The 13,936-nt window shown below is 40.4% G+C and overlaps 8 protein-coding genes across 8 annotated transcripts; 6 read left to right on the forward strand and 2 right to left on the reverse strand.

Moving 5' to 3' along the window:
- JH06_3837 (hypothetical protein) lies at positions 1–480 on the reverse strand (the record flags this gene model as incomplete). The annotated part of the gene is given in 2 exon segments (XM_014670458.1): positions 1–211; positions 224–480. Coding segments are annotated over 2 exon segments (468 nt in total), but the record flags the coding sequence as incomplete, so codon positions are not given.
- A 1,490-nt stretch (positions 481–1,970) lies between these two features.
- JH06_3838 (hypothetical protein) lies at positions 1,971–3,382 on the forward strand (the record flags this gene model as incomplete). The annotated part of the gene is given in 7 exon segments (XM_014670459.1): positions 1,971–2,006; positions 2,019–2,102; positions 2,133–2,258; positions 2,289–2,591; positions 2,607–2,723; positions 2,753–3,085; positions 3,116–3,382. 7 exon segments carry the CDS (start codon positions 1,971–1,973, stop codon positions 3,380–3,382), a joined length of 1,266 nt encoding a protein of 421 aa, XP_014525945.1.
- Positions 3,383–3,433: 51 nt separating this feature from the next.
- Positions 3,434–3,903, reverse strand: JH06_3839 (ribosomal protein L22; the record flags this gene model as incomplete). The annotated part of the gene is made up of 4 exons (XM_014670460.1): positions 3,434–3,547; positions 3,579–3,710; positions 3,734–3,817; positions 3,844–3,903. 4 exons carry the CDS (start codon positions 3,901–3,903, stop codon positions 3,434–3,436), a joined length of 390 nt encoding a protein of 129 aa, XP_014525946.1.
- JH06_3840 (hypothetical protein) lies at positions 3,902–4,523 on the forward strand (the record flags this gene model as incomplete). Its single annotated transcript, XM_014670461.1, has 6 exons — positions 3,902–4,022; positions 4,055–4,138; positions 4,164–4,238; positions 4,291–4,337; positions 4,372–4,452; positions 4,482–4,523. The coding sequence occupies 6 exons, from the start codon at positions 3,902–3,904 to the stop codon at positions 4,521–4,523; spliced, it is 450 nt and encodes a 149-aa protein (XP_014525947.1).
- A 908-nt stretch (positions 4,524–5,431) lies between these two features.
- On the forward strand, positions 5,432–6,505 carry JH06_3841 (E3 ubiquitin-protein ligase; the record flags this gene model as incomplete). The annotated part of the gene is given in 3 exon segments (XM_014670462.1): positions 5,432–5,455; positions 5,475–5,614; positions 5,644–6,505. The coding sequence occupies 3 exon segments, from the start codon at positions 5,432–5,434 to the stop codon at positions 6,503–6,505; spliced, it is 1,026 nt and encodes a 341-aa protein (XP_014525948.1).
- Positions 6,506–6,661: 156 nt separating this feature from the next.
- Positions 6,662–8,929, forward strand: JH06_3842 (E3 ubiquitin-protein ligase; the record flags this gene model as incomplete). Its single annotated transcript, XM_014670463.1, is given in 5 exon segments — positions 6,662–6,957; positions 6,969–7,338; positions 7,369–7,536; positions 7,563–8,450; positions 8,480–8,929. The coding sequence occupies 5 exon segments, from the start codon at positions 6,662–6,664 to the stop codon at positions 8,927–8,929; spliced, it is 2,172 nt and encodes a 723-aa protein (XP_014525949.1).
- A 792-nt stretch (positions 8,930–9,721) lies between these two features.
- Positions 9,722–10,006, forward strand: JH06_3843 (E3 ubiquitin-protein ligase; the record flags this gene model as incomplete). Its single annotated transcript, XM_014670464.1, has 1 exon — positions 9,722–10,006. One exon carries the CDS (start codon positions 9,722–9,724, stop codon positions 10,004–10,006), a length of 285 nt encoding a protein of 94 aa, XP_014525950.1.
- Positions 10,007–10,285: 279 nt separating this feature from the next.
- Positions 10,286–13,936, forward strand: JH06_3844 (hypothetical protein; the record flags this gene model as incomplete). Its single annotated transcript, XM_014670465.1, has 9 exons — positions 10,286–10,358; positions 10,392–10,509; positions 10,543–10,673; positions 10,705–10,775; positions 10,804–11,280; positions 11,310–11,661; positions 11,691–11,811; positions 11,842–12,211; positions 12,242–13,936. Coding segments are annotated over 9 exons (3,408 nt in total), but the record flags the coding sequence as incomplete, so codon positions are not given.

A 13,936-nucleotide genomic window follows, 5' to 3' on the forward strand; every position in this document is an offset into this window, starting at 1 on the left:
CAGAATTACCCATTGACGACGAACTGGAGACCAGGTAATCGCCTCATGAATCATATACCCAGGATATGGACATCCAACAGCTTCACGGAGCTTGTTAAATCGATCTGTCCAATCCTCATGTGTCACCACACCTCTATCATTGATAATCGAAATCCACATATTGTTAGTGTTTTTGATCGAACCATCCGGATTGGTATACTCTTTGCCAAAACTACCCACATACATCTTTCCATCTTTCACTGTAGCCCACTCTGTCTTCTGGCCTTTGTCAGTGTTTCCATCACCCTCCATCATAATATAGCGTGGAATTGCCTTCTTGCCGACAATTTCAAAGGCTAGACCCGTACGGTCATCGAAGGTATAGAAACGCCGGTTGAACTCCACCAAAGCACTCAATTCCATTCCTCGACCTGCTTCACTGATCTTGGTAAACAACTCAGTATCGGAAATCCACTGAATACTGTACATTCCGTTGTCCATTCTCTTTAACAATCCCTTCTTCATAACACTTTTCCATAGACCTTTCTTGTCAGACTCAACCCTACTTTTCTTGTCCAAATCGGATACAATAAACAATGTATAGATCCCGTCTTTGTATGAGGAGGAGCGGAGATTTGAAAGTGATGAAACGAAGCGGAATTTCGCGACGAACACAATTACAACAACAACAATTGCTAACACAGCTAGATAGAGATAGAAACTAGGACGATTTCTCTTAAACGACTTCTTTCGATTTCCATCCAAGAGAGTGTTCGTATCGGAATATAATTCTTCCTGCTTTGAATACTCCACATCCAAGTCACCCTCAAAATAGCGAGGACCTTTCAACATGAGGATGAGTATGGCATCCCATTCTGTTTTATTTGTGTTCTAATGGATCTATCTACTTGAGTCCAATTCTTTGAACCATAAATAAGTGCCAAACACTCTTATCGGAAAGAAATGTTGTTACTCCTTCTATGACATCTCTTCATCGTTTCTAATTGAATGAGTACAAAAGGATTGAAATTGAATCTTCGGAGTAAGCCTGATTCCCAGAAATTTCCCGGAAAAGAATGTCTTTCGTTTATCTCATTTCTCCTGAATAGCGGTTGGTCGTTGTTTGAAGATCAAATTCTGAGCAGTGGTTATGTGCCCTGGAGATTTATGCATTACTGTCGTTATTGTTGGTGCCAGGAATTTGAAGAATATAAGTACACTGGGAAAGCTCGACCCTTATGTACGTATCATATATGGGAAGGACGAATACAAAACATCTGTTATCAAGGACGGAGGCTGCTCTCCAAGCAAGTTCCTTTCTGCTGACAGTAATTCATAGTTTGGAATTACGAAATGTGTTTCACCGGATCGGTCCCTGTTTTGAAAGTGGAAGTGTACGAATCGGAGCTATTGATGATCTGTAGTTACGATGCCCAACTATTTAAGGATAAACTAATCGGGTCCGCAGAAATTTCCATTCGCTCACTCCCTGTGGGAGTTCAGAGTATGGAACACTATTGAAGCTTGAACCTAGATCTTGCCTTTAACCTTCATTGTCCAAAGTATGCAGGCGAGTGTACTGGGGTCCTTCTAACCAAAATTTCGGTTCTATCATCTTCAAGAGGTGTATATCACTCCCCTCTACAACGTCGCATTTCGAATCCACAGTATCCACCTGATCCTGTTCTTTATCCATGCTTAACACATGCCTGTTACTGCCATTACAATTCCTATCCACCTGTTGCCTGCGGATCAAAATCAGCACTACCGTCGATTTATCCAACGATCCCAATTCACTCACAGACTGTTTGTCGTCCTGGTGGATCTACCAAACCAAATTTAAAGCGCTCCATCCAACCAGGAATCTTTCCAGCGATACCTAGCTTCTAAAGTAATTGCAACTGTACTATAGACAGGTGTTGTTTGTTGTCATTCATTTCTCTGCAGAGTTATCGAGAAATGCTTCGGGCATTCCAACCTTTTCTCAAAAGATGCCAGCCCTTGTTTCCAGTGCCTTTGAGGAGGATGTGTGATTGTAGAATCCAAGACGTCAATTTTTCCATTTTGGAAAGAAGACAAATGGAAAGGCGACATCTTCTGAGTCTAAACTCGTTGTTGATGATGTACTGTTCTTGATCTAGATTGAGCAATAGTCCCGATCTTATGTTAGAATTTCTCTGGACGAAGAATCTAATGCACTCAGCACTGAAATCAAAGAGGGTGTGGCGAATGGAGGACAGGAATCTGTAAACCCAATCGTTACTGACTATTCTCGGGCCGTTGAACTATTGGGCTATTGTAAGTTATAGAAGGAGTGTTTTGAAGTGGGAACTGCTTTATGTTTGCTTTGTGCTGGAGTTGGGTATCTGGGACACAGATATTTCAAACAGAATGATGCCGAGACTTACTTAACCCATCGTCATCATCCTCGTACCGGTTCCCTTTTGACTCGATTGTATGTTATTGACCCAAATATTGAGTCCAAATATAAGAAATATGATTATATGCTGTATGCAGCTCGATTTGCGGCTGCAGTTCTTTCAAACAAGTCCTACCATCTAGAGCAAATGAGTGATTTTCTATCTCTCCTCAACGATGTCATTCTTGTTGCAGTTCTTCACTTCTAGTGGATTGACTGTAGTGGTTTGAAAGTGAACCCTGAGGACCCTATTACTCACTCTTCCATCATGGATGTCCTCATCCAAATCAAATCTCTTCCTGATTATTACGGAATCTACATCTTCGTAGGAAATGAAGTGTCAATTAATGTTAGGGTGAACGAGAATTGAATATATCTCCCATCACTGCATCGATTCAAGCTGAAATTAACGCTTTTTATGACTTTGCCAAGGAAGATGAAGAGGGAAAACGAGGTGTTCATAAATTGTATGTCCTGTCGATTCTACGGAATATCGAACGTCACACAGGGACCAAACTCCATGTATATGTTGCCAAGAAAAGACCCTTCTTCCACTTCAATCAGGATGTTTCGGATGAAGAGCTTCTCGTTCAGAAAGTGGATTCTATGGACTCCACCTATCTGTCACTCATTCAACTCACCAATATTCTTGCTTGTGCCAATCGACAGATTACTTCGGATACTCTAGTTGGTTTGAGAAAGTGACCTCATTTGTAGCTGATCTACAGACTCCGACTGGCATCGAAAAAAGTGGCGGACGATCGGGCCTATCAAGCCTCGTTGATGAAGTCAAATTCGGAAGGAACTGTGAAACCCTTGTTGAGTCTCCCTCTTTTATCCATCAAAGGGGAAGCACAGAGTCAACCAAAGAGTGCTGAAGAGGCATTAGAAGAGGAGATTGTAAAAGCTGCTCCAGTTGTCGATATTAAGCAGTCAGTTCATGTAGTTGAGAAACAAGAAAAGGATACGGATAAGTGGTGGTGATGGTCTTGTTTCCTCACAAACATAAGAGTAATCATCCTGAACAACGTGCATTTATTCCTCCTTAGCAAGACTGAAGTAAGTAAGCTTGTAGCCGTTCTTTCCACTAGCAATCACACGGAGGTAATCACGAATCTGCTGCTTCTTGAGGTACTTCTTGGTGAGGTACTACAAATCAATTCCAATCATCTTTTCCAACCTTCAGGTATCTCTTGGAGAAAGCAATAGTAGCGACAACGGAGAGCTTGTCATCACCAGTAGAAACGGTAACAGCGCTTCCCATATTGTTCAGCTTGTTGTCAACCTTGATATGCTCCTTCAAATAGTTCTCCTAGACAATAAACGGTTCCACACACGACTCACGAAAGAGGTCATATCCATAACCTTGTCCTTGACGGGAACGGAACAATCAATGGTGAATTCGACTTTCTTAGCAACCTACAAACGCATTAGATACAAAAAACGAGTTCAGGGTCGAAACAGACAGAAGAACACAAGGACAATCGTTGACATACAGTGGACATGCTTTCGTGGAAAGAGGATGATGTTTCTGGCCTTTCTCTCCAATGGTGGTTAGAGACGGAACCCACGGGAATTGAATCATTCTGGCCAAAAGAGAGAATCTATCGTGATTGTTCATCCTGTATGGTCGTGGATATTGGATATGATCTGTAGACTCCCAAACCCAGGATCTGTTGAATCAAAAGGAATTTACATGCAATCAATATGTAGTTTATGTTTCTCTCTTGTTATTTCTAAGTCCGTCGCAGCTTTTCTGTTGTAGCTGATCTTGCAAAAAGAGGGATTCAGCTTCCAACTGTCAGTAGACCGGTTGGAAATTATCTCAGTATATTGCGAAGTGGAAATATGCTCTATTTGTGAATGTTATTGGAAGAATGAGTAATGTATAGCAGGTGCGTTGCCAATCAAAGAGGATGGATCTATGTACAAGGGTAAAGTAATAGATGTCAATTTTGAGAGATAAAGTATAGATCGGAGATGGAATGGACGAGAAGACTGGATACGCTGCTGCTCGTCGTGCTGCAATGGTTTTAACAGCAAATATTCTTTGTGTTTGGTAACTTTTTGTCATTATCTCTAGCTGAAGTATCTGATCTATCCAAAATCAGAATACTCAAAGTAGGAACTCTTTTCAATGATCCCTTCTAGATTACTGGATTTGTAAACTGTACTCCTGACTTTGAACGTATTCCTGCTGTGGTGAATGGTGCTTCGGATCTGTTTGTAGAGGTCTTTAAAGAGAATGGCAAGCATATATCCTGTTGTCATATTGGAATAGTACTCCTTAATGGGAGGCCCGTTCTGCTGTTGGTGTTGCATCACTTCCTTTGGGTGTTCCAGTTGAAGTTGAAGCTGTTGTCGAAATTCTTCATTTCTTTCTTTGTTAAACAAACATTGAAGGTGGCATCATTCTTCTTCCTTTTCTTCCGTTTCTCTTCTTCCAAAATGGATACAATCTCATCTAATTTGGACACAATATTCGGCTGCCGCCTTGCCACTAAACGCACATCCTGTGGCGTCACTGTTGTTCTTTTTGCATGAGCAGAAAATGCCTCTAAATCCTTCGCAAAGAGTTCTATGAATCATGAAGCAATAACAGACGGATACCAGCATATTTCATAACCACTTCACACATACAAGCAACACCCTATTCTATTACTCTCATTCCAGTTCTATGACATCATTGGTGACTTCAAAGTATGTATCTTTGCCTATTTCGTTAGCTACCGCCAAATCTACAACCTTCTTGCGAACATATCTGTGCAACTGTATAATAAAATGATTGCTTGGTTGTCTAAATCATGAATCCACAAATCCAGAATCTCACAACATCCATTTTTAGGTTTTCCAAGTTGCCGCCAATTCTGGACATCTAGTATCTTTTTTAATGCCTCCTAGTAAGCGTTTTTGCAGTACTAGTTCCAAGGTTTGGGCTCTGTTTATGTACTCAAAGGCTAGATTCATAAGGCAACCATTCAGGTGGATTGTAAAGACTATGTCAAGGTGTTTAAGATTCCGATTTCTCTTGAAATGACAGGGGTTGGTATTTTTGTTGTTGCATTGAGTACTCTAGAAATTGACACTCTTATCTAGTTTGCAACCACCTAAGATCGAAGTACAGATCACTCCAAAGACGACTTATCAACTCTTACCTACCGTCGAGGAATGTGTACTTAATGATCACTTGATGGATTTGATAACTTGTATTATCAGGTACGATTCATTGGATTCGTGTTTCATAGATCCTATTTGTACATTGGGTATTTCTCCAACGATCATTCGTTATGGGTTTGCATGACTCCTGACTCCGTTCCAGGAGGTCGAAAACGAACCACCTCCGATTTCATTGATCAATTCGATTCTTTACTTCATATTCTCGTTCCTGAACTTCAGACTGAAGATAAAGCCGATATCAAGAACGAACTGGACGAAGACGAGACTTTTGGTAGTGACATTTCCTTTCTCTATAGCTGTCTCTCCACTCATCCCTTGAATGCATCAGTCAATTTCCCATCTATTGTTGCATCTAGCCCTTATCCTCATCAACAACAAGCCATCACATGGATGTGTTCACGCGAAGGAGTGGCTGTGTGTGCTGAAGAGGAATCACGTTATGCTCAGCTCCATCAATCTTTGCATCCTCTGTTCTGCGTCTGGCCCTGTCAACCTAATACTTACTTCTCTTTTTCAACTCATCTTATCTCCAAGGAGTATCCTCATAACGAATCCACTCGTCGTGGTGGAGTGTTGTGTGATACGATGGGACTGGGTAAGACTTATGAAGTATTGATGTTGACTCTACTTCATCCTCGTCCACTAGAAGAATATAATCAGGAGAAAGCTTTGTTAAAGTGGGAATCTACAATCAGTCAGAAGCAATCGGAGTTGGGAATCAATGAGATGCATCGACGATTACGTAAACTTCTTCGTCAGTACGAGAAGAACCAATCGGGACCAGATCAGGAATGGGAAGATCAGACTGCCATCAGCGGACAAAGAGAGACTGAGATTACAAGTCAGCTTTCGAAACAGGATTGCATTCATGAATCTTTTCTAACGAGGGTTCCTTCAATCATCAGTCGTGATGAAGGTGATGATGGATGAATGCAATCATATCTAGTCTTCTGCTTGTGTGGTGACTTCTCCTTACTCTCTAAACGAGGTCGACTAATTCAATGTTCAAGTTGTAAGAAGTATCAGCATTATGGATGTGTATTGTAGGCTTGATTTTTGGAATCCAATTATAGTGGTAATTCTGTAATGCCAACTCCTCCTGAAGACTATATGTGTTATGATTGTGAGAAAGTGCTGTTTACATCTCTTCCTCGTATTCCTTGTAAAACAACTCTCATATTCACTCCAGCTCATATCTGCATTCAATGGATAGATGAACTTCGTAAACACATCATGTCCACTGATCATGATGTTCACTCCATAAATAATGTGTTTTGTGAAGGGTCTGTTCATGGTATCCGATATCTCTTGTATCCTGGATTGAATGTGATTCTTTCTCATCTGAAGCATGGTTCTGGTACAAACATAACTCTTCTTCTATTGTAGTGAATAGTCGATTACCTCTCTTATTACATCCAGAATTCATCGCTCAGTTCGATATCGTCTTTGTTCAATATGAGACGTTTCACCGCGATTATCTTGCATTTGTATCAAAGAAGCCAACATTACGCCATGCTTCACGATATCCAGGATACACTTCTCCTCTCTTCCGATTACAGTTCTGGCGTGTTGTGTTGGATGAGATGCATCTTGTTGAAATGAATGAACAGGAACTTCTGCGCTGTGATTCTCTTGAACGTGTTAATTTATGGTGTGTTTCTGGAACTCCATTTAATCGAGATATTTCGGAACTCTATGCTGTAATGTTGCTATTGCAAATTCCATTCTATGCATGGAAATGGATTTGGAATCGAACTATAACTGTGGAAATGATTCGAAAGTTTCATTCCTAGGTTCCATTGACAAAGAATTCTCCACAAGCTCGATCACGTATTCATTCCATAATTTCGGAGTATTTTTGGTGTACCACTTTTTCGGATTTAAATCGTCTTTCGCCTAATTTGATTCCACCTCAGCATCGAAAGATTCATCATATACTTCTCTCTGGTGTTGAAGTGATAGTATTGAGATGATCTATGACTGGTAGAACACTCATTATCGAAAAGTGCGATCTTCGTGTCTTCGTTTGATAAATCCGTTTTTAGCCAAACGAAATAATCAGTATGGAGATCGTTTTATGAATTCACCACTTTCCAGAGATGATCTATTTTTTGTCTTACGAACTCTCAAACCACTTCGTCAAGCGTGTTGCCATTTTCAGATAGGCAATCATTGGATGAGTCCACAGCAGCATGTTATGAGTCTTACAGAGATTCAATCCAATCTCGAAGAAACAATTCAGATGGATTGCGAAGGAGCATGGCGTGATTTGATTGCAACTCGCAATGCTATTTGTGGTTTGCTAATTCTTCAAGGTAACCGAAGGCAAGCAATTGAGAATTACAAACAAACATTGGAATATTGTAAGGAACAGAAAGAGAAGAATCACATTGACACAGATCACTTACAGATCATTCACTGTTTGCACAATCTAATTGAAATGAATCAAATTGAGTTAGTTCTATCTTCGAGTGAAATGGAACAAGCACAAATGGATGAACAAACTGAAAAAGCCAAATATGTGAGTCGAGCTAATGATGCTTTAATGAAAACAGTACGAGAGAAGGAGATAGGAGTCGACTGGATCAGTCAATTTATTTCATTCTTCCAAATTGTGAACCATTGTTGTCATTCTCTCGCTCCTTCAACAGGACTATGGGATGACCAATACTCTCTTGAATCCACAGTAAAGGAGATGAAATTGGGTTGGCATCCATCTCCGATGGCAAGCACTCTTTCGTATCATGATCTTGAATCATTCCCAAAGCTTCTTCAGCTGTGTAAGACCATTCAGTCTTCTTCTTATGGAAACACATCCATTCCATCCAAGAAACGAAAATCGTCCAATATATTGGAACTCCAAAAATCCATTAATGTATTGGATTCCTGTTGTCTCTCTCCTAGGTTATCATTGAACTCTCTGTTCATGCTTCTGATCTTGTTGTTACTGGAATGGAAAACTTACGTCGACTCATCTTCCAGTGGTCTGTCTGTGTTCTGTTCCTTCGTAATTATATTTGTGAGACTCTGACTGAGTTCAATCAGGAGCCAACAGAAGAACTCGTCACTCAATGCTCTCAGTGTAAGCGATGTAATGAATTTGCCAAGGATGACACAAATTCGCACTATATGAGTCATTCCATTAATGGTAACAATTTGTGTGATCATTGTAAATTGGATCGAATCCTGCAGATTTACGATTGTCTGTTATTCGATCGTAAATTGACTCAGGAAGGCGAGATAGAGACAGCAGGTCGTGTTGCTACTCCTAGTGTCACAATCTCTCTGATTCACATGCTTCGACGAAAGTGTTTGAAGTGTCTAAATCAGAGAGAGAAGGGTGAGAATGATTGACTGAGATGAGATTTAGATGACATTCAACACCTACTTGATGATCTTACTCAAGAAGCATTGGACATTCATACTGTGTGGAAGAACCAACACACTTATATTCTATGTTACGAAGAGCTACGACAATGTCAAAGTCGTCTTTATCTTGACGAGGAGTATCTATTTGAAGGAGTTACAGGTATTCGAACCGTGAAACAATCAGATCTTCCGTGGTTACTTCAGGACCAACAGTCTTCGTTACTAGGGTTTGAAAAGGCATACTCGTTTCATTTTAATGTTTGAATCACTGTCAGAAATGCACTAGCTCAATATCATTTCATTCAATCATCATCTTCTCAACGTATCGATTATACATCACACACTTGTTCCATTTGTTATTCTCAACTTCAACCTCCCATTACCGTTCTCCCTTGTGGTCACATGTTCTGTACACAATGCTTCACAATGTATTCTACAACACGTATAGAACAAGGATATGCAATTTCATGTCCCATTTGTACTCGACAAATAACCATCGAACAAGTGGGATGATGATCTGTTGTTGACTTTTAGGCTGTGATTGTTTCAGAAGAAGCCAATGATGGAAAGGTACCTGAACTCAAATGGGGGAGCAAAATGGGGAAGATTTTGGACATCATTCAATCGATCCTTAATGATGCGAATGCGGATCCAGAAAGCAAGAAAATCCTTGTTTATAGTCAATGGGAGGATTCTCTGTACATTCTGGCTCATGTTCTGAAGTGAGTACATGATTGGTATTTGATCCTCAGAGAATCGAATATCCGATATCTAGTCATGAACAGGTCAAAGCACTATGAAAACACCTTCCAATTCCGAAATGATCCCAAGATCCCTGTATTTCTGATGCGACTTCAACAAGGAAACAATGGACTGGATTTGTCGGTGGCAACCCATGTCATTGTGATGGAACCTGTGTTATCTGCAAGTAGGCATGATAATGTGTGTCTAAGGATAGCTGTGGAAGCTCAAGCTGTGAGTCGTGTGAAGCGAATCGGACAGAGGTTTGTGTCATATGTTCATTACGTACTGGTTGATGGCACCATTGAGAGTCGGATGTAGTGATTCTGCTAATATTATGAAGTAGATTCGAGTTATTTGAGCGAAGAAAAGAACAGGAAGGGAATAAGCGAGGTTATGGAGTGAAAGAAAGTGAAAGCATGTCAGGAAACGAATTACAGGCTTTATTGACAGAATAGAAATTTGTTTGTTACGGTAAAGCTAATATGACAGTGTTTACTGAAACCGGCGTGTCGGTTATATAGGAACTTTGATTGACCTTGATCTCATTCCTATTTACGAGTAATTAGTTTCTTCGGATTCTAGTGTACTCGAGTGATTATGGCACCTTTTTGGTCGAGACGGCCAATTGAAGACTTGCTTGACTGGAAAAAGGCCGATGATCAGATCCTTAGTATAAACGTTTCTATGGGAGCTTATTGAATAGTTATTGGTACGATGGGGACGTATCCCACAAACAAGAAGAAGCATCAGAACAATATCGATGATTTGAGTCAGTTCTTATCTAAAAACTATAAGGAGAATTATATGATATTCAATTTCTCGTATCGCATTGTGTTGAGCAATTCACCTCTTAGGACTGAAAAGTACGAGAACCTATCTTTTATGAATCAAACTGTGAACTTTGATCTAGAGAATTACTCTCTGGATATGATTTTTCGCATTCTGTATTGTATTGACTACTGGAACCACAACCCGAAGCACTGTGGTATATTCAATAGGATGGTGACAATTCATAGTTGTGTTACATGATGACGCCTTTTCTTTCATCTCTGAACTCGTCATGACATGTTATCGAATTCGTGAAACAGTATGTTTGTGTGTTATTTTTCATGTAGAATGGAAATCTGAAAGTATCGGTTCATGAACTCCTGGAACATTATATTTGTATGCGTTATCTGGATGCGGATCTTGATACGATTCCTCCTTATCTGAGTCGTTTACTGAATGACTTCATGATATCATTGACAGTCGACAGTGAAAACGAGTTCAAGGGTCCCTACATTCTCACTCAGATCATTTGTAATCAATTATTCAAATCAGATTACTCTGAATTCGAAGAGCCCCCTATCCTTGAGATTTATAAGGGAGATCGAAAGATTCATATGTCCTCTTGGGAACCAGATTCTGTGATCTGGAATGAGGAACAAGGTGTATTGGCTATCACAATGAATAAGATAATCTATGGTGATATGACGATGCTGTGCTATGAACAACTCCAGCGAGGTGAGCGTCGTCTTCTTTTCCGTTATTGGATTCATACTGCCTTTCTACCAAAATCCAATGAAGACACTTCGTCTATTGGCTTGAGTACAGTAGGTTAGTGGAGTGTGATGACAACTAGCATATTTGCACTGTCTACAACAATAAGATTGAGATCATTGATCATTCTATCCAGGAGTGTATCCAACTGAATTATAAGATGAAAGAGTGTGATAATCAAAGTATGATGTTTCAAGATGTGTCTTTCTTCCTCCGCGATGAAAAGGCCCGTGAGCAGGGCTTACAGGATCTCGTTCAACACCACAGTGTGGTAGTGAATGGAGGTCAATTTAAGAAGCTTCAAAATGCTTCTATTGACGAGAATGTTGTGAAGCTGGCTCTCCAACTATCTGTGAATGACACAAGCAAAGCATCTCTTCTGATTCGATCGGATATTCTCAACCCATTGAAGACGTTTGTTTATCTTCGTCCAAGTTGGAATTTGTGAATGTATTAATCCTAGGTGTTCTGGCAGAACCTATTGCCAAGATGATTCCTGGATCTCCCTCAAAAGAGGATCTCGAGATAACTCCTCAACCCAAACCTACTGAAAATCTGTTCGGTGCTCCTTCAATTGACAGGAGGTTTATTACCTCAAGAGCTAATCAGCGCAGGTCATCAGTCGATACAAGTCAAGTTATCAGAGGAAGTACGACTATTGCTTCATTGAATATTGATAAACTGCGACCTGAAGATATGGAGAATGTGGACATTAGTAACCTAGTGAATGTGGATATGAGTGCAACGATGGTTGCACAACTTCCTTTGGATCTAGCAGGTGATATGGATATTTCTATGGAAGATTTGGAGGAAGCAGATCTGAAAGATGTCTGTGCTATTTGTATGCAAGATAAGGCAAGTGAGAAGCATCAGTTGGTTGAGTGTACTCGATGTAATAAGAAATATCACACTCGTTGTCTTGGTCTACCTCAGATTCCCTATACAGACTATGTACCTGTTGAACGAAGGAAGCGTGAAGCTTATGTAGGAACAAATAGGTTCTTTCATGTGTAGATGAATGAACATTTCAAGAATTGGTTATGTCCATCTTGTCGTGATACCAAAGAAGCATCTGTTACTTCCCATTCACGATCATCAACAAGGCCTGGTTCACCGCTTTTGTCTCCTCGTCTTCGTCCTCCAACAACTCCAGAACTCAAGCCATCTTTTCCACTAGTCCTCGAGTCATCACCAGAAAATGCTGACTCTTCGCAACGACGCGATTCTATTCCTGTTCTAGCACCTTCTCCTCCCATCTCCCCGTTGATCCGTAAGCCAGCTGGAACAGATTTGTCTCATGGTGGTGTTCTTGTTGGTTCTTTGGAGTATGCTGCGATGGTTCACAATCTTCAGAAACAAGAGCCGGTGAAAGTCACTACGCCTTATCTTGATCCAGATCTGGTTCCAATATATTCAGATACAGACTCTATTTCTTCAGGTGATGAGGTGGATGCAGAACAACATATGATGCCTTCAAGTGTGACTGGAATGAGGAATCGTCATATCAAAGCCACAAAGTTATCTGCATTTCTTCGCTCCTTATTGAATGTACAAAGTAATCAGGATGCTGGAGAGGTATTTGTGGATGAGGTAGTGAAACAGATAATGGCGAATCGTCATGCTACTGAGATGAATGTGGTGTGTCCTGTCCCTCTTTTCCTCTTACGGACCATGCTTCAGTCAGCTGCTCAGCAGCCCTCACTGATACCTGTTAACAAAGTGTCAGTAATCGGTGGAAAAGAAGTTGTGAGAATCGCAGATCATCCTCAGTTAAAGACATACTTCGATAGATTAGCAGCAGGAGAGTCAAAGGATACAATTCAAACCGATATGCAGGCTGAGGGATTAGTTGCAGAAATGTTAGATAAGAATCCTAATGATATGGTGTTATTGGAGGATTACTCGATCTCTTTTGTTCGTTCTGATCTTGCTTCTCAGCAGGTGAAGGAATTACAAACTCCCGTATCTGGTAGTCCAGTAAAAGTGAAGAGAAGCGAGCATCCTCAATTCCGAAAGTATTTTTTGATGCTGAAACGAAATATTCCTGAAGAAACCATTGAGAAGTGTATGATCAAGGATGGTGTGGATGCAAAGTTTCTTCATCAACCAGATGATTTGTTGGATCTTCCAAGTGAAAGTGTACCTGTTATAGAGCATCCGTTGGACGCTACAGAATCTGTTCCTTCGACTAGTAGTAGCATAATGATAAAACGCTGTGAGCATCCTGAGTTTGTGAAATACTTTACTATGTTGAAGAGAGGTATTCCTCTTCCTGCTGTGCGTCACTGTATGACCAAGGAAGGAAAGGATCCGGATTTGATTGATAAACCAGATGAGTTGGTTGCTGCTCCTCCAGGTTATACTATGAGTGCAACAGCAGAACCCAGAATTGAGGAAGAGAAGAAAGAAGAGGCTGTGTCATCGGGGAAGAGAGTTCCTTTGAAAGAACATCCTTTGTATTCTAAGTATTTCTTGATGCTGAAGCGAGGTCTTCCTGAAGTATCAGTTCGTCATGCAATGATGAAAGATGGTATTGATACTTCTATACTTGACAAAGATCCTGAAGAATTGATAGAGATCGAAGAATCTAAAGAAGTGTCTTCAGTGAAGAGAGTTCCTTTGAAAGAACATCCTTTGTATTCTAAGTATTTCACTATGTTAAAACGAGGTCTTCCTGAGACTTCAGTTCGTCATGCAATGATGAAAGAT

The sequence above is a fragment of the Blastocystis sp. subtype 4 genome, assembly GCF_000743755.1.
Source record: "Blastocystis sp. subtype 4 strain WR1 chromosome Unknown seqid_0272, whole genome shotgun sequence".
NCBI lineage: Eukaryota > Bigyra > Opalinata > Blastocystidae > Blastocystis > Blastocystis sp. subtype 4.